Source organism: Enhydra lutris, unplaced genomic scaffold (assembly GCF_002288905.1).
Source record: "Enhydra lutris kenyoni isolate GAN:26980312 unplaced genomic scaffold, ASM228890v2 scaffoldscaffold107, whole genome shotgun sequence".
Lineage (NCBI taxonomy): Eukaryota > Metazoa > Chordata > Mammalia > Carnivora > Mustelidae > Enhydra > Enhydra lutris.
In genome coordinates this window covers 886,315-906,054 of record NW_019154191.1, presented here as the reverse complement: position 1 = coordinate 906,054, position 19,740 = coordinate 886,315, and the positions used below count along the sequence as shown (strand labels likewise).

General features: G+C 33.3%; 1 protein-coding gene across 1 annotated transcript in view; it reads right to left on the bottom strand.

Moving 5' to 3' along the window:
- Positions 1-10,493: 10,493 nt before the first annotated feature.
- The window catches only part of LOC111139441 (highly divergent homeobox), a 187,556-nt gene continuing 178,309 nt past the window's right edge, over positions 10,494-19,740 (bottom strand). The window contains exons 7-8 of the mRNA XM_022491690.1: positions 15,068-15,190; positions 10,494-10,956 (exon numbers count right to left, since the gene is read on the bottom strand). Coding sequence (XP_022347398.1) covers positions 10,831-10,956; positions 15,068-15,190 — 249 coding nt within the window. The 3' untranslated portion in view covers positions 10,494-10,830. The remainder of the gene's footprint in view (positions 10,957-15,067; positions 15,191-19,740) is intronic.

Here is a 19,740-nt window from a genome sequence, read left to right as displayed (position 1 = left end):
TGGTTTTCATTGCTGCTTTTCCAGTTAAAAATATATGCTAGTATTTTAAAAAATGGAAAATGAATACAAAAATTTATGAGGAGATACAAGAAAATAAATCCATTGAAGTCTTTATGTAATTTCTCTAGCATGTACATTAGTAGATTTTGAAAAAATACCATACAGTATGTAGCCTTTTGTGTCTGGTTTCCTTTACTTACCATAATATCTTTGAGGTTCATCCAAATCCTTGCATGTATCAGTAATTTGTTCCTTGTTTCACTTAATTGGAAACTAAAGATAAGCCAAAACAAAGCAAGTAATCTAAAATTTCTGCAGGGAATTTCAAAGGTAAATGTCAGAAATTTACCTGCATGCACATCCATTAAGCTGGAAATAAACATTTGATATAAAAACAGTAAAATGACTGACTAAAGCAATATCTTTTTCCACAATGAGTGGTTCACATAAGATTATAAAACAGTACTTATACAAATAATGGGATCAATAAGAGTGGATATGTTGTTACACACTATCAATATTTTATTCAATCCAAAATAATGTATTTGATTTGTTCCAGTTCCCATGGCAGCTCTTTGATAGTGAGGAAGAGCAATTAACTCTTAAGGCAGTAAGAAGACCACTAAAGGCATACCAATAAAATTGCGCTGCTCTTTAATGTGACAACCCTGCTAGTAAGATACTAAATGTAGTTGAAATTATTTTGAGCTGTGCTTTGATTTTCTTAAATCTTTGCATTAAGCCATTTCTGTCCAGGGCAAAATTGGTAGGTGGAAATTGTCTTTGGTTCCTTTCAATCTACTTTTCTGTAAGTAATGATAATAGCATTGACGAACAGTTACCAAGCATTTACTTTGTGCTAGGCACTGTGCTAAGCACTTTATGGTAGGTTATCTTATTCCTCACAATAACACTATGAGATAGGCACTATCATTATATTTTGCAAAGAAACTGAAACAGTTCAATTTGCCTAAGACCTTTCAGATGGTGTTAAAACATTTGAACCCATGACTTAACTATCAGAATATTCTACCCCAAACCCATGCACTACACTACCATATATGCATTTAACCTTCCAGATTTGAGTGTTAAATTCCTTCTCTCCTGCCTATCAGCCATTTAGTGTCTCCCATTGTTAGTCCTCCCTTAAGACTTCTAGAAGTTCTATATTTATTCCTCTTCAGTTTTAATCACCCACCTTACCAACTACCCTTCTCTCAGTGTCCTGCTTTTAACTCAATTTTGTAAAAGAATGCAGCTGATAAAGGTATGGTAATGAATATATCATAGAATAATTTATATTTGTTAGGAATTATTAAATTGTACACAAAATTATCCTCAATGAATTATTACTAATAAACTTCTAACAGAGTCATGGTGGGGGGTAGAAATGGATGGGGGAACCTCCCTAACATCCATTATTTTATGCCACTTAAGCAACATAGAATTTGACTATATCTCCCATGTTTTCCACCTGGTCCTCAGTTATAAGTGACAGACTGCAAGACAAGATTAGGAATACAGGTACATGGTAGCTCTGTCATTGAAGGATTTTTTTCTCTTTCTATAAATAAATAATCTGAATGGAGGTCAAACATGGGTCTCAGAATTATGCTCTATCTAATTTAAGCTAATATGCATTATTGATATCAGTTCCTACATTATTGAAACCATACATTGAATGGTCTCCTAACAGCTTGAAGAAATTAATAAGCCTGCCTAAAGATCTTTTAACTGGGAATGACCTAGGTACTGGGAAATGTTAGTTTTATATGGCTTAGATCACAAGGGAAGTCACTTGATTATGATAGTCTTGGTGCATCATGTAATAAAATGGAAATACAAATACGGTTTTTTCACAGCAAAATCCAGAATTGGCAAAATTTGCCAAACTTCTCAAACTGTCTGAAACAGAACACTATGATTTCACTATGACACAGTGTTTATTATTTTTGGTGCAAGTATAAATGGGATTGTTTTCTTAATTTCTCTTTTTGCTACTTCATTGTTAGTGTATATAAATGCAACAGATTTCTGTATATTAATTTTGCAACCTGTGAGTTTACTGAATTCATTTATCAAGTCTAGTAGGTTTGTGTGTGTGTGTGTGTGTATGCATGTGTGTAGTCTTTAGGGCTTTCTATACATAGTATGTCATCTACAAATTGTGAAAGTTTAACTTCTTTCTTATTGATTTGGATACATTTTCTTTCTTTTTGTTGTCTGACTGCTGTGACTAGGACTTCCAGTACCATGCTGAATAAAAGTGATGAGTGGACATCCTTGTCTTGTTCCTGATCTTAGAGTAAAAGCTCTTATTTTTTCACCAGTGAATCTGATCTTAGCTGTGGATTTTTCATATATGGCCTTCCTTATGTTAAGGTATGTTCCCTCTAAGCCTACCTTTTATGGGTTTTTATCATGAATGGTTGTTGTACTTTGTCAAATGCTCTTTATGCATCTATTGAAATGATCATTTTTTTTCTTTCTTTTGTTGATGTGATGTATCATGTTGACGGATTTGTAAATTCCTTGCATCCCAGGAATAAATCCCACTTGATCATGGTGAATGATTTTTTTTAAATGTATTGTTGGATGCAGTTTGCTAGTATTTTATTGAGGACTTTGCATCTATGTTTATCACAGACATGGGGCTATATTTCTCTCTCTCTCTCTTTTTTTTTTTAGTGTCTTTACCTGGTTCTGGTATCAGGATAAGTCTGGCCTCATACAATGAACTGGATTCTTTCCTTCCTTCCTAGTTTTTAGAATAGTTTGAACAGACTAGTTATTGATTCTTCTTTAAATGGTAGAATTCTCCTATGAATCCATCTGGTCCTATAGTTGTTTGTTGGGAGTATTTTGATTACTGATTCCATTTCATTGTTAGTAATTGGTCTGTTCAAATTTTCTATTTCTTCCTGATTCAGTTTTGGGGGTTTATATGTTCCTAGGAATTTATCCATTTCTTCTAGGTTGGCATATAATTTTTCAAAATATTCTCTTACAATTTTTGTATTTCTGTGGTGGTGTTTTATTATTTCTCCTCCTTTATTACTCATTTTATTTATTTCACTGCTCTCTCTCTATTTCTCTGTCTCTTTCTCCCCTCCACCCTGTAATCAGTCTGGCTAAAGCTTTATGTTTCATTGATCTCTTCAAAAAGCCAGATCCTGGTTTCATTGATCTGTTCTATTGATTTTTTTAGTCTCTATTCCATTTATTTCTGCTGTATTATTTCTTATTTCCTTCATTCTACTGGATTTGGGTTTTCTTCTTTTTCTAGCTCTTTTAGGTGTAAGGTTAGGTTGTTTATTTGATGTTTTTTTTCCTTGAGGTAGGTCTGTATTGCTACAATCTTTCCTCTTAGAACAGCTTTTACTGCCTCCCAAAGATTTTGGACCAGAGTGTTTTCATTTTTATTTGCCTTCATATATTTAAAAAAAATTTCCTCTTTGAATTCTTGGTTGACCCATTCATTATTTATGTTTATTGTAACATTATTTATAATAGCTAAGATATGGAAGCAACCCAGTTGTCTATCCATAGATGAATGGATATAGAATAGGTGGTGTGTGTGTATGGGTGTGTGTTGTGGAATATTACTCAACCATAAAAAATAACAAGGACTTGCCATTTACAACAACATGGATAGATCTAGAGGGTATAATGCTAAATGGAATAAGTCAGTCAATGAAAGAAAAACACCATTTGATTTCATGCATATGTGGCATTTAAGAAACAAATTGACAAATAAATGAAGAGACAAAAACCAAAAAACAAAAAAAAAACCCCAAAAAAGAACCCCCAAATAACCACACACACAAAAAAAAACACCAGGCTCTTAAATATAGAGAAGAGACTGGTGGTTGCCAGAGGGAAGGTCAGTGGGAAGATAGTTGAAATAGGTGAAGGGGATTAATAGTATACTTTTTATGATGAGCACTGAGTAAATGCATAGAATTGTTGAATATTTATGTTGTATACCTGAAACTAATATAACACTATATGATAATTATACTTACATTAAAATATAAATAAATAATAATAAAAATCAGTCATAGTCTTTATAGAAAAATTAGAATTGGATTCCAACTTGCTTCAAAAAATTACTACGGAAGTACCTATTGGTTTATGCAATATGAGCTTTTTCATACCTAAAAATGATATTGGTTTTATTTTTAAAGTTTAGAATAGCTTACTAGTATAGGTGAAAAAAACATTATTGGAGTCAAAGTATTAAGAAGTACCTTGTAACTTGCAACCAAAGTAGAGAAACTTTATTATTGTGAGGATAAATAAATAGTACCATCTGTTTTAAACCATATGAGACTCCTGACTCCAGGAAACAAACTGAGTATTGAAGAAAGGGAGGTGGGTAGGGGGATGGGGTAAATGGGTGATGGGAATTAAAGAGGGCATGTGATATGATGAGCACTGGGTGCTATATTCAACTAATGAATCATTGAAAATTATATAAAAGACTAATGATGTACTATACCTTTTCTAATTGTATTTAAATAAACAAAATCTAAGGTAAGAAGGATAGTATTTATGTAAAGCAGATACTTATTAATTCTCCAGAGCATATGTATGTTAATCAGAAGAATTTTTTATTTTTTTCTCATATAAATTTTTAGAATTTTTTTAAATTTTAATTTTTTTATTATGTTATGTTAGTCACCATATAGTACATCATTAGTTTTTGATGTAGTGTTCCATGATTCATTTTTTGCATATATCTCCCAGTGCTCCATGCAATCTGTGCCCTCCTTAATGCCCATTACTGGGCTAACCCAGTCCCCCACCCCTCTCCCCTCTAAAACACTCAGTTTGTTTCCTGGAGTCCACAGTCTCTCATAGTTCATCTTCCCATCTGATTTCCCCCGCTTCAGTTTTCCCTTCCTTCCCCTAATGTCCTCCATGTTATTCCTTATGTTCCACAAATAAGTGAAACAATATGATAATTGTCTTTCTCTACTTGACTTATTTCACTTAGCATAATCTCCTCCAGTTCCATCCATGCTGATATAAATGGTGGGTATTCATCCTTTCTGAAGACTGAGTAATATTTCATTGTATATATGGACCCTTTAAGTCCAAATGTAATTGACAGTAAAATACCTTCGTGACAAATGATTACATAGGAATGCTCTCAATATATTACAAGAAAAAAAAGGCAGGACATATAAAAGCATATTCAGTATAATCCCAATTTTGCTGAATATATGTAATATGAAGAAGAAAAGACTAGAATGAAATATACTAAGACGTTAACAATGATATTATTGGAATTTGGGGACTGCATGTGGTTCTGTTTTTCTTTATATTATCTACATTTTCTAGAATACCTAAAATGAACATATATTACTTTTGTAATATAATACACACAAGAAATGTAAAAAAAGCATAGTATCAAATGTTGTGAAAAACAGTATTCAGTATTATGGGCATACTCATCCATTGACTGTCTCTTAAATAGATATATAATTATTCCCATTCATTTTTATAAAATCAAAGGATTTCACCACCTTAACTCAATTTTTTTGCAGACTGAGAAAGACTTGGGTCATTTGAAGTGCATGTTTGTATGTGATTTTTTCCCCTTGCAACACTCTTGAACTGGGAAGGAAAACTGTTGATGTGCTATTTCAAACTCACCTCCTGCCCTCTCCCATTATTTAGGTAACATGAACAGTTTTCATTGGTTTAAGATTTTGACACAAAAAAGCATGGGCATATTTTAGCCAAATTAAAAGCATGCTCTATTGGTGTCAAGGAGAGCCAGATTTAGATGCAACACTATCACTTTAAAAAATTTGTTATGAAAATAACATTCTTTGCTAATATGGTGGCAATTTACTTTCTGGTTTTACTATTTAAATATCCTTCCCTGGACAAATCTTTTTATCTATCACTGAATATCCACTCTAGTACATTGAAATTGGGGTAATTCTTTTTTAAGTAAAGTCAATTAAAGATGATGTACTTGGAAGCTTGGAATTCAACCAAATTTTCACTTGAGCATTCCATGTTCTCCCTTCTCTGACACATAACACCTTATTATTGTCTGCATTTTGGGGGGTCTTTTTATCAGAACCTTTTTTTGGGAGGAAAAAATATCCTTAAAAAAGGAATAATGCTTTAAACACAAAGACTTATGGGGCATCTGGGTGGCTCAGTCAGTTAAGCATCTGGCTCTTGATTTAGCTCAGGTCATTATCTCAGAGTTGTGAGACAGAGCCCTGCATTGGGCTTCCCATTGAGTGTGTAGCCTACTTAAGATTCTCTCTCTCCTTCTCCCTCTGTCCCTCCTTCCCCATTCTTGTTCTCTCTCTCTCTCTCTCTCTCTCAAAAAAAAAAAAAAAACCACAAAGACTTGGAAAAATAAACATTAAAAGAAAGAAATAGATGTCTATTAGTTGGAAATCATTTATTGCCTCTATAAAATTTAAATAACAACCCTATAAAAGATCACATTACAGTGATGTGGTTTTAAGGTGGTAATATATTTCAGAGGTAGTATCAGTAAAATAGGATGCAGAATCACTTAAAGGAATTACTTAACAAGTTAACATAAAATAAAATTTCAATGCAGAGCAATATATACTCAGTATAAACTTTAACGGAACAATCATAATTATAGTTTCATGAAAATATTATTTTATTCTCTTTCCCTCTTAAGAAATCTGACCTTAATAATGGTTTGTTTGGGGCAATCGTATGCTGACTATAGTCTCACAAATTAGTAGGATCCTCCCTTATATCATCACAAAATAATAGCCCGATATGATGAGTATGCTAGTGTTGTCTTCCAAAAATAACACCAACTTCAAAGATAAACATTTACTCATCTTTTAGACACTATAGCACTGATAGCTCCTTAAAAGGTTAATATGTCAGAATTTGTCATTTTTTTAGGACCTGAATGAAAATCTAATATATTTTTTTAAAAATAGGCAATACTCCTGCTATAGCATCACTACAATGTGGAGGAAGGACAGGCATTAAATTTTTAAGAATTTCTTCTAAAAATGATCATAAACTATCGGGTTAAAATGAGGAAACTATTCCTTGGAAATGGGCTGAATGTCCCCTCCTCCCCCCAAACATAAAGCAACAAAGTCTAATTTAGAGCCTACAATTCTTCCAAATACATCGCTTCTGCTTCTTCCTATAAATTTAAAGATGACTGGCTATGAAAGTGCCTTAAAATAGATACTGCTGTCTTTGGGACCTCTTTGACATTTCCTGAAGTTCTGGTAGTATACACAGCACATGATGTGATTGGTTTGTAGCTTTTTCATCTCCAACAATAACATTTTTATCATGATTACATTGGTAAGCATAGAAGTTCTAATGTTGATATATGACCTTACAACAAAGCATCCCCAGTTCCCATAGAAAGAACAATTTTCTTTCTTTCTTAAGATTTTATTTATTTATTTGACAGAGAGAGAGAGAGGGAGCATGAGAAGGGGTTAGGGGCAGTGGCAGAAGCAGACTTCCTGCTCAGCAGGGAGCCTGATGCTGGGCTCCATCCCAGGACCCTGAGATCATGACCTGAGCCAAAGGCAGCTGCTTAACAGACTGAACCATCCAGGTGCCCTCCAAGAAGTCCAATTTTCTTTTCTTTTTTTTTTATCCAGTGTTCCAATATTCATTGTTTAAGACCAATTTTCTTTTAATATTCTCCTTGCATATGCTAAGTTTCCTATTTTCCAGGGTAACAATAGTTCTCATTTTCTTGTGACTAATGTTAGCTTGGCTGGAATGAGGAAGGTATCTTCAGGTTATTTTTTAAAACCCATTTTAAGGTAAGCGTCCTTAGATAAACATTGGTTACTTAGAAACTGTTTGGCTATCTTAAGCTGAAAGCAAACATCAAAGTGTAGTTAAAAGGAAAAAATAAAAAAAAATTTCACCTTGGTATCTGTCATTGTGAGAGATGCTTCAGATAGTATGGTCTGTTTTAATGTGTCAAAACCCTAAAGAAAGAAACATTAGTTGTTTTTCTCCCCCTAGTCATGAAGATGTCACAAAAGCAGTCAAACTGATATTTTTCTGCTTTAAGATGTCTCAAAAAATTCCAACCTATTATGTGTTAAAAAATATATTTTCTTCATAATAAACTTTTAATACTTGATTTTGGCAACTTTTAAAAAATCTGCAGTACTTAATTCTGTCAATATGATTTTTTTTCTGGATGCAGCTATTTCTTTTGGTCCCTGGTACAGAACAACTGCATTTCATTTTTTAAATGTTTTAATTTTGATGATAAAAGAAATAACTCTGGTGCTGAAACACAAAACAAAAGGATTCCTAAGTGTACTGTTTCTATTTTAATGGAACTTTAAACAGGAACAAAGAAATCATCAATGTGTCCTTTCAAAATTGTAGATGAGAATTTTTTCTAGGAATCACACCTAACAGAATCTTTAAATTTATTAAAATTTCTACTTAAATAACTTTTATTAGTATCTCTGAGAAAGTGAAAAGACATAATTCGTTTTGAAGTTTATGGCTTGCTAAGGAGTAGAAATCGAATGTCCCTATAGCAGAAGCTCGATAAATATTTTTTTATTTGGTGTCTAATTGCTGAGGTGTAACCGATACAATCTGTAAAGCTGAAAGATATAGGAGAGAATTATCTATCCTTACTTGGTGACAAGAGGGTGTGGTACATAAACAATGAATCTTGGAACACTGAAAAAATAAAATAAAATTGGAAAAAAAAAAGAACCAAAAAGAAAGAGCTTAAATTGGAGCAGAAGAAATTACAGTTTAAAGATAAACTCAGTGAATAGGATGGAGCTACTAGGAGAGACTTGAAAGCCTGGAATTTGTTCATTCTATCTTATGAGATGGTTTCTACATTTACTGTGTATAGTAGGGACTCTTTTATCTCATGGAGGAATTGGTGTGACTGATAAATTTATTCCTAATGCCTGAGGTTCTTTTACTCAGAACTCTTTTTCTGAATGGAATTTTACTTCGCAGCAAGGAGTACTAAACATTATTTGAAAAGAACTGTATGGCTTTCATCTAAAAGAGATCATACCTAACCACTGAAATATTTCTGTTAACAAAAGAACCATAGCAGTAGCATGGCAACAGTCATAAACAATAGCTGACAAAATGAAGGATTACCAACGGACATTTCAAGGTCAAAGATAAACATGACTGCCTTTTTGCATTCATAAATAGGTATCTGAATTCCAAGATCAAAATTGATTTTGCTTGCAAATTACAAAAATATGTGACATAGAAACTTGATGGCCAAAAGAGCCATCTAGTTAGGGCATCTGGGTGACTCAGTCAGTTAAGCATCTGACTACTGATTTCAGCTCAGGTCATGATCTCAGGGTTGTAAGTTTGAGCCCTACATAGGGCTCTGGGCTGGGCATAGAACCTGCTTAAGATTCTCTCTCTCCCCCTCTCCCTCTGCCCCTCCCCCACCTCTCTCTTTCCCTCTCTTAAAAAAAATGAAAGCCATCTAGATACTTGATTAATCTTTTAGGAATAGATAGTAATTTAACAGTACAACACAACTCCACACAGCCAACTCGCAAAAACATGATGCTGTGTGCTCAGGGAGAAACTAAGGAACTGGCATTTTCCCTTCTTTAGGTCTTGGTAATACCAGCTGGTGCCCCAGAAGGAACAGTGTGCAAAGAATTGTCTACAGTGTATGGCCATCTGGTACCTACTAATAGAACAACTGGGTGGCATGCCCATTTTAGGATTGTACTCACAGAAAAGTGTCCAGGAAATTCAGAGGACTGTGATTTACAACCACAGTAGTGTATAATTCTTTTTTGATATTATCCTTGGTGGATGGCTCTGTACAAGCCTCAGATGAGAATGGGACAAAATTTGTGACAAAACTGAGTGGCTAGATTAAAAAAGAAGACTCTACCTTACCTTGACTTCCTATTTCATAAAATGTAAGAATTGAAAAAGTATTATGAGGATAGTGATAAATGTGTAATATTTGTGCAACATTTCATCTAACTCAGTTATACAGATTTACTAGTAGAACGTGAATCTTACCAATATTTGTCATCTGCAACAATGAAGAATCCCCATTAAGACTAATCTTTTACAACATTTTGTTTCTATACACTTAATAATTTATTTGATTTCATGTTGGTTAATTACTTTTCCATAATGATTTCCCCCTTCCCTCCAAATATTTGGGTTAGAAAATGGAAGAATACCAACAATTTACAATTATAAACCAGTGATCCTTAAATTTTCATTCATCAGCTGAAGTCAAATTCTCACAGGATCAAAAATAAATCCCAGGACTCATTCAGGTAAAATCATTTTTAAGGTTTTGTTTTCAAATTTCAGTCCACTTTCCTGAGTAAAGGTGTATGTAGCTGATAGGAAAAGGAAAGAGAATAACGATGTAATGGCTACAAAACAAAGCTAACCAAGCTTTAGTAACTTGATAAGTAATGCTGAAATAACTTTATTTTTATGTTTCTGGTCAAAACTATCACTAAAACTAAGATTCTTCTAAAAACCAACCAAAAATCTTTCAGAAATTAGGCATTACACATTTCAGATAAACTGTTAAAAATTAAATACAAATGTTCCCTAGAGTTTTATCAGTTTGGAAAAATTTCTCAAATGATGCTTTTAAATTTCACATACATTTTTACACTGTAGCCATTATATCTTGTCCATTCTTCACAGAATATGTCAGTTTCAACAATATGTTTTTCCAACTGAGGAATTTTGAGGCAAGAGAATGCAGTTATCTGGAAATGCACACCTGTTAGGCAGCCAAAAAGCTGTATGTATCATGTACCCCCCGTCAAATCACAAGCTGTCTGAGGCATTTTTCTCTGATAAAGAAGACACACTGAATGAGGTATCATCAGGCTCTGGTGAGGCATGATTGAAATCCATCTCTTCTAATTCAGGAGGTAAATCTGACAGCAGGGCCTGAGCCAGAAAAATCAATTTTTTAGAATTAGTATGTGGACAGGTATTTTTTATTTTTTCAATTTTACATTAATAAATGTTTTCTCTTGTTAATTTATATTCATGGACTTAAAGAATGAAATATTTCTCTTCAGGACCTTATACAGTATCTTACATAAAAGAAAAACTTTTCATACACTATTAAGGAAGTAATAAAATACTAGATCTTGAGAGTGTGGATTACGTAGAGTGAAACCCTGGGTAAAAGGCAAATTAGGAGGGAAATGCACAACTATTCTGGACAAAGTGCTTTGAAGTATTTGAGAAAAGTGATTTTCATACTAGTTTTTAAGTGTTCACTGATCACTGCTAAAGGGCTTTACAATTATATTCCTTATTAAAATACTCCTGCCCACTTATGCTGTCCTTTATAGAAAAACACATATCACAATACTAGTATGTACTTCACTAGGAGAAAGAACTTATTAGGGAAAAAGCTCAGTTATTCTACTTTGGACTAAACATTAACAACTTGAAAACTCCAAGTAACTTTTTTTCTTTTCTTAGGCTATGCCCATATCTATCGATGGTCAAGCACCCACCAGGGCACAGTAGGACAGTGAATCTAGCTGTGAAATTATATCTCTAGGGGGCTGCTCATTTCTTGGTTGGAGTAAATAGGATAAGCCAAGAGTCATGGACTAAGCTTTGCCATGGAAAAATGGTTTCATCTGGAATTGTATAACATGTATCCATACAAAGGAAATAAATGATTAATACATTTTTATGTGGCTGACAGTCCTGATGCCCATTTGACCATAAAAAATACTGTGAACTAAATGATTGATTTGATGCTTCCAATATTAATAATGTATCATATCCGGGTACTTTAAGACAGAATTACTTGTAGTGTGGACTTTTGGTGTAGTGGTAAATAAGGACCAAAGGAACATGGACAAATGCAAGCTTGTCATTACTGAATTAAGGAACAGAAAGGACATACTGGAGAACTTATGAAATCCACTGTTTAAATAAGACAGTATTTTATTCTCTTTATTAAAATAAATGTCATTTATACATTTGTCTTATAGCAGAGAGACAGGATTAGAAACTTTCTCCTTTTTGTTAATCTGCATAAGGAAAGACTAACTCCTATCTGATGGGAAAGTTATTTGTTTTATACTCTTAAATAGCACATGAACCTCTTGCTGAAATTTGGAGAATTCACAAAGCAGTCATCTACTGGTTCTATATGCTTCCTAAGGTGTTAGGTTGCAGTAATAGAACACACAGCCATTTTCTTCTAGAATAGTTGTTTATCACTAACCCAGTCAAGGAGAAACAAAGCCTTTGCTGACATTAGCTGATCATAGTTTAAGAGAAATATATCACTGGATTTAGTTCACTTTGTAACTGTGAAGAAGCCATATGAAAAAAGGCAAAGTCCTCCAGCTCACATTCATTGAACATGTGCTTAGAGTATTAGAAAGTCAAGTAAATGAACATACTTGATGACATTCTAAATTCTCGTGGGGATACCTTCAAGTCAAAAGAGGATTATTATTTTTTTTTTGTAACTGAATTTTATGTAGCTGACTGACTATATATAAGGCAGTGTGGGGCACTATTAATGCATGAGGTCCACTTCAAAATTCTTTTAGTATCTTACTGGATTGCAGCATTGACACACTGAACAAATCTATGGATTATGACAATTGCTAGAGATGCCTTTTACATATATATTAAGTAAACACATACTTTTTTTTTTTTTTTTACTATAGATTCTTCATCAATCTATCTTTAGAGACTTACCCGGTGCCATTATTCTGAAAAGATTAAAGCAATTCCCAAATATATCATCTGTCTTTATATTACTTATTCAAAGCCCTGAGGGTATGAATGCCAAATTCCATAATGTTAATCATTCTTATCTTCCTTACAAAGTGGAGAAATTTAAGTTCAAGAAAAGCAATTGATCTGGCTGGGAGCACACAGTGAATTATCAGGGGAAGAAAGACACTAATGATAATACAGTGGTGGCAAAATTATTTTTATTTAAAAATGGTTATTAATTAAAAGAAACCCTTTGGGTAATCTAAAATTTCAATCAGACAGTGTCATATATTTTTCAAAGCCTGGACTGCTTCATTGGAGAAAAATACGCTGTGAACCACTCATCTCAGTTTACCCAAGGCAAAATTAATTGAAAGAAATTAAGAGTTTTTAAAATAAGAAACCAATGACAAAATGGTTTTCTTTTATTAGATAGAATAAAAATTGCTTTCTTCTATAAATAAAACCTCTAAGTATCTCATAATGTGAAGATCAGTAACTTAAAAGATCACCTTAATAACTTTTGTAAACTACTATTGGTGTCTTCTGTACTTAGACATGTGTTATACCTGATCTCAACTCTAAAAATTAGTAGTTTCTCTTTGGGTGATGATTATATAGGCTATGAATTTCAGTGCAATTTTTGTATGATTTTCTCTTTTTTATGGCCAATGTTTTTGCCATATCTTAGTTCATCAGTATTCTATCAGAGGAAAAGTATAAGAGGAGAAAAGTAAAATATACAATAGTCATTTTTCTTATTTGTTAGTTGTCTTGGGGAAAGAACCAAGTCAAGGGATGAGATTAGAAGTAGAAACAAAATGCAGTCTGTGTGCTGTTCCTAGATATCAAGACACATAGACAGATGTTGCTAGTTATCTGCCAATGTAACTCTGAATTCAAAACCATGCTCTAACTTTTGGGACCAGGCCCACACTCCAAGTCATTTCTGAAGGTGAACCGAATTTTTTTACTGTTATTGAAAATTTACAGTACCCTTGGAACCATGTTTAAATCTGCCACCTTATTCATTCAAAATCCATAGTTTACATTCCTAAAAAACAAACACACTTTCAATATGCCATGGAATATGGAAAATGAATAACTCATGTAATACAGCAACATGCTTAAATAAAGCTGGCAAAGCTAAGTGAAGACTACTGTCTTGGAATGTCTGTGTGTGCGAAGCACAGGGAAAGTAAACTTATAAAACTGGGCACATACTGTACATGCTGGTTTGAGTCTCATGAGTAAATTCTTTTCTTTTAAAAAAGAATTGTGGGAGGCTAATACTCTTCTTTTTCCCTGGAGATATCTGGGATGAGCTACAAATGAGCAGTCTTGCTTGGATATAAGGGATGAATTTTGTACAGTATGCATGAGATTTCTTTCCTGAATAAAAACCTACAAGACTGCTTCCAAATTAATGGTTACTTGTGTGACCTACTATTCACCAAATGTCTCAAGAAATTGACACAATAGTATACCACTCAGGCAAATTTGGTATCATTTAGTATTGAGTGTAACGTTAGAAAAATTCTATAATTTTAAAGCAAGCTTAATACATTTTTATATACATTTCACATAAAAAATGAGACAACATATGTAATTTGGGAGGAATTTGTAAATATAATTCCATAGTGACAAATAAAATACATCTTTGGGGTAAAGGAACCAAGCATTCTAGTTAAATTGGGAAAAGTAAATGATGCACTGTGATCACAAAAAAATTTACAAAGTAATTTTATATTTCTTAGTGGTAAGCAACATATTTTGAAATAGAAGGTATTTAAACATTTGTGAAATCTATTGAGGTCTGGAAGGTAACTGAAATACAGAAGAGAGGCAAATGCCTCACCTTTTTTTTTTTTGAGTTCCAATAAAACTTTATTTATAAAAACACACATCAAGTTGGATTTGGCCCTGAACTCTGCACCAGAATATTTTATTCACAAAAGATTTCAAAATGTGTGTTTCTCCAGTTAGGGTAGCCCAGACTCTACAAACATGGAGAATTTCTTTAAAATTCTTTTTAAAATTATTTTTCCCTTTTTAACTCTAGCCTGAAATTAACAAAGTATTAATCAATTATTTTGATTTTCTATTAAGGCACCACACAAATATCTGAATATCTACTCTTAAAAATACTGTGCTAAAAAAGTTATAAAGTAATAAATCCTTTCTTGAGGCAGGCAGGAAAGAAGTATAAAAATGAAAAAAAAATATTAAGAACTCAAATGTGCCATGTCATTTTTTCAACATGATACATTACAGCTTACTATTCTCTTCTGGCACCTACCTGTTGTTGTTCCTTATCATCAGCTTTCATAGCTAGTATCAAGCTTCTAACAAATGTCTGAAGTTTAAAGTATTTTTGCTTTTGAATCTCTAGCTCATTTTCAATGAATCTGACTTCTTCATTCTGAAGGAGAGAAGATCAAACAATTACCTATGCAAAGAAGATCAAACGATTACCCTATGCAAACCTAGGACTATACATGTTTGATGCACAATAAAATTCTAAAAATGCAATCAAATTAGGAGGACAGTAAAGAAGATGTGGTCCATATATACAATGGAATATTACTCAGCCATCAGAAAGGATGAATACCCACCATTTGCATCCCCATGGATGGAACTGGAGGGGATTATGCTGAGTGAAGTAAGTCAAGCAGAGAAAGACAATTACCATACTGTTTCATTCATATGTAGAACATAAGGAATAGAGTGGAGGACCACAAGGAAAGGGAGGGAGAACTGAATAGGAAGGTATCAGAGAGGGAGACAAACCATGAGAGACTCTGGACTCTGGGAAACAAACTGAGGGTTACAGAAGGGAGAGGGCTGGGTGGATGGGGTAGCCCAGTGATGGGTATTATGGAGGGCACATGTTGTGATGAGCACTGAGTGTTAAACACAACTACTGAATTGTTGAACACTACAAAAAACAGAGAAGAAGATAATATTTTGGCATAAGGACTATAAAGCACAGAAGAAATTTTTACTTTTTAATTTTAATTAATTAAATTTAATTAATTTAATTAATTAAATTTTAATTTAATTTACTTCTAAATTTTAATTTTTCTTTTACTCAAAGACTACCTTTTAAGCAAATCGCCAACAGAAAATAATTTGCAAGGTCAAAAATACAATCAAATAAATTCCAGTAAGTAGAACTCAAGAAACAGTTCCCTTTTGGAAAGAGTCCTCCTATATTAAACCTAATTAGCATTTAGATTAGGATTAAGAATAGGCAAAGCCCAATTAAGCCCAATTATAGAGCAATAGCAGATGCAGTAATGCTGAATGTACCATTCACAAAGCCAAATACTGAGAACTAAAAAGGTTATTATTTTGCACCAAGGAGGGACTAAAATTATTACTGTCTTAAGTAGTTGTTGAGCTCCCTGCCTTTACGTAGGAGTCTGTTATTCAGAAATATCTCCTAATGTGCCACTGTGTACCACTGAGACACAGTCTCCTTTCACTACTTTTGTTAGTTTGGTAGGAAAAAATAATATACTAGGATTTGGGGAGATTTTAATGCCAGGTCTACTGATAGCTGTGTAAACTCGGGCAGGCCAAACTCTCTGTCATTCTGTTTACTCATCAGTAAAATGGATATAATACTAGTAATCTTTGGCAAGTCTAGGTTTGAGGGTTATATGGTCACAAAAGTGTTCTGAATAGATTTTATATTAAAGCTACAGTAATCAAGAAGTTATAGTTTTGGCAAAGGGGAGACATATAAATCAATGGGACAGAAAAGAGTCCAGAAAAAATATATATACAGTTAATTTTCTTAAAACGTGCTGAGGTAATTCAATAGACAAAGAAAGGACAATCTTCCAAAAAACAGTGATTGAACAAATGTAAATCCATATAAAAAAAAGATTATCAACTCTTATGTCATATACACAATTTAACAAGAAATTTACAAAACCTAAAACCATAAAGCTAGAGGAAAACAGGAGAAATTTTTTGTGTCTTTGGGTTAGGCTGTTTCTCAACAGGCACAAAAAGCATGAAACTTAAAAGAATTCATTAAAATTAAAACAAACAAAAAACCCTTTGCTCTTCAAAAGACACTTAAGAAAATTAGAATATGAGCTTCATATTGGGAAAAAATAATTGCAAATCACATATCTGATAAAATACTTGTATTCACAATACATAAAGAATGCTTACAATACAATTTTAGGATCACCAACAGAATAAAAACAGAGAAAACACTTACATACTTCATCAAAGAAGACATGTGAATGACCAATAAGCATGTGAAAAATGCTTAATGTCATTTTTCATTAAGGAAATGCAAATTAAAACCCCAATGAGATATTACCACTAACATACTACAATATCTACAGTTAAAAAGACTGACAATAGCTAGTTATGGTGAGAATGTGGAGCAATTAGATGTCTTACACATTGCTGGTAGAATTATAAAACAGTACATATGCTTTGGAAAATGTTTTGGCAGTTTCTTATAAAATCAAACATTATATAATCTTTCTTTCCTACCATCAGACTCAGCACTACTAAGTATTTACCCAAGGGAAATGAAACGTGTCCACAAAAAGATATACATGAATATTCATAACAACTTTATTCATAATAGACAGAAACTAAAAACAATACAAGGGTTCATCAGCAGATAAATTGTGGTCTTGGTTATAGAACTGTGTCCACTTGTCAAAAGTCATCTAACTATACAAAGAGGTGAACTTTAGTGTATGGAAATTATATATCGAAAACTTGATTTAAATTGTTAGCTGGTCCTCTTGCAGGTAAAAAACATACTAATGTTAAAAATAAGCTATGAGTATTCTCTGTAGCTGGAGAACTGGTCTCAAAGAGCATAGCAGGACTTAACAGGGTATGTTCAAAGAGCCACATAAAAGGTATTACAATTAGTTAATTATATGCTCATTCTTATTGTTTCAATTGAGAAGATACAGTTACAATAATCACATTCAATCTGTGAACTGCATCAATTATTTTATCAATTTAGAACTTATTTTACTTAATAAAACTGCTTCCTTTTCAGACCATTTAATATCAAGTGCATCATCTGCAAATGATTATTTAAGCTAAATTCCTTATCCACAGGCACCCGACAACAATCTAAATTATAAGTAAGCATTATAATAAAATTTCACATGCTTCTGCCATATTATGTTTGACTAATTCTAAACTTTTTTTTTTTTTTTTTTTTTTAGTATTCACTGTCAGAGCAGTAGTATTAGTAAAGTGCTGACTCAGAAGTCTTTTCAAATCAGGAACTGTAGTGTCTCCTTTGAATGCATAGTCTTAATGAGCTGCACTCACAGTCCATTAGAAAACATTTTAAAAATACTAACTTACATTTGCAGAAATCACAAATCATCTTTCAGTATACAGATCTCTATTTTCTCATGCAAATATTTCTTCTACTCAGTATTTATGCAACATTTGAAAAACAAACAGCTTTAAGATAATTTAATAGTGCAAGTATTTTCTTCTTGGAACTTTTTTTTAAAAGATTTTTTAAATTTATTTGACAGAGAGAGAGATAAGTAGGCAGAGAGGCAGGCAGAGGCAGGGGTGGAAGCAGCCTCCCCGCTGAGCAGAGAGCCCAATGTGGGGCTCGATCCCAGGACCCTGAGACCATGACCTGAGCCGAAGGCAGAGGCTTAACCTACTGAGCCACCCAGGTGCCCCTTGGAGTTTCTTTTTGCAAGCCTGTGAAACATTTCCTAGATTACAGGCAGAAATTTATGTATGTATGTATGTGTGTGTGTGTGTGTGTATATTTATATATATATATGTGTGCATATATATATATATGTGTGTGTGTATATATATGTGTGTGTGTGTATATATATATATATATATATATATATATTTAAAGATTTTATTTATTTATTTGACAGAGAGAGAGATCACAAGTAGGCAGAGAGGCAGGCAGATAGAGACTGGGGGGGGCAGCAGGCTCCCTGCTGAGCAGAGAGCCCAATGCGGAGCTTGATCCCAGGACCCTGAGATCATGACCTGAGCCGAAGATAGAGGCTTAACCTACTGAGCCACCCAGGTACCCCTTGGAGTTTCTTTTTCAAGCCTGTGAAACATTTCCTAGATTACAGGCAGAAATTTATGTATATTTTAGAGATTTTCCTAAGTAAGTGTTGTCTTTGTGATAGGAACTAGTAAGATAACATCAGTCACTGAATGGCACAAAAGATCCAGCTCTAGTTTTTTGTTAAAATCTTCCCTGCATTCCTAGTAATCTTTGTCAATTCTTCTCCAAGAAGATTGTAGGGAGAATTCAAGGCTTCACGTGGACAGGAGCTCTGATATCTGAGCAGGTAATCAATGGCTTTCCAAACTGAGGTGTTATTTTATGATGTAGCTACTCATAACTCAGAGATTGAGCTCACCAATTTGTCTCATAAACATTTTGGATTAGTCAAAACTCCTAGCAATGTGGATTTCTAGCAATGTATATCAATCAGAAAACCCACTATGCACAAACTGAGTATTGTGTAGTAATAGTTATCGAATGCACACAAGTAACCATTCTTTCATTTTGTTACAATGAATCCCAAGAATGAGAGATTTTTTAATTCAATGTGGGAGAAGAGTTAGAGTGATCCAGCTTCTAATCTTAATTGATTTTATGTAAATGAGCATTTGCATACTGCTATTCAAAGTTTTTCCAAGGATAAGTAAACTAACTTCACTCATGCAGGAACTAGATGCTGGGCACCTTTGTGCTGGAAACTAGGCCGGGGAACACATAGATGACTAAGATAAATCTCTGCTTTCAAGAAGCTTATGATGAATATATTTAAGAAACCAACAAAGTGATTATGATCCCAAAACAAGGAACACTAGCATGCATATGCAAAAAGAGAACACAACTGTTCTCTGAAAAAAGACTGAATTTCAAAACTGATAAGCTGTTTTTTTAAATTTATTTTTTATTGTGTGATG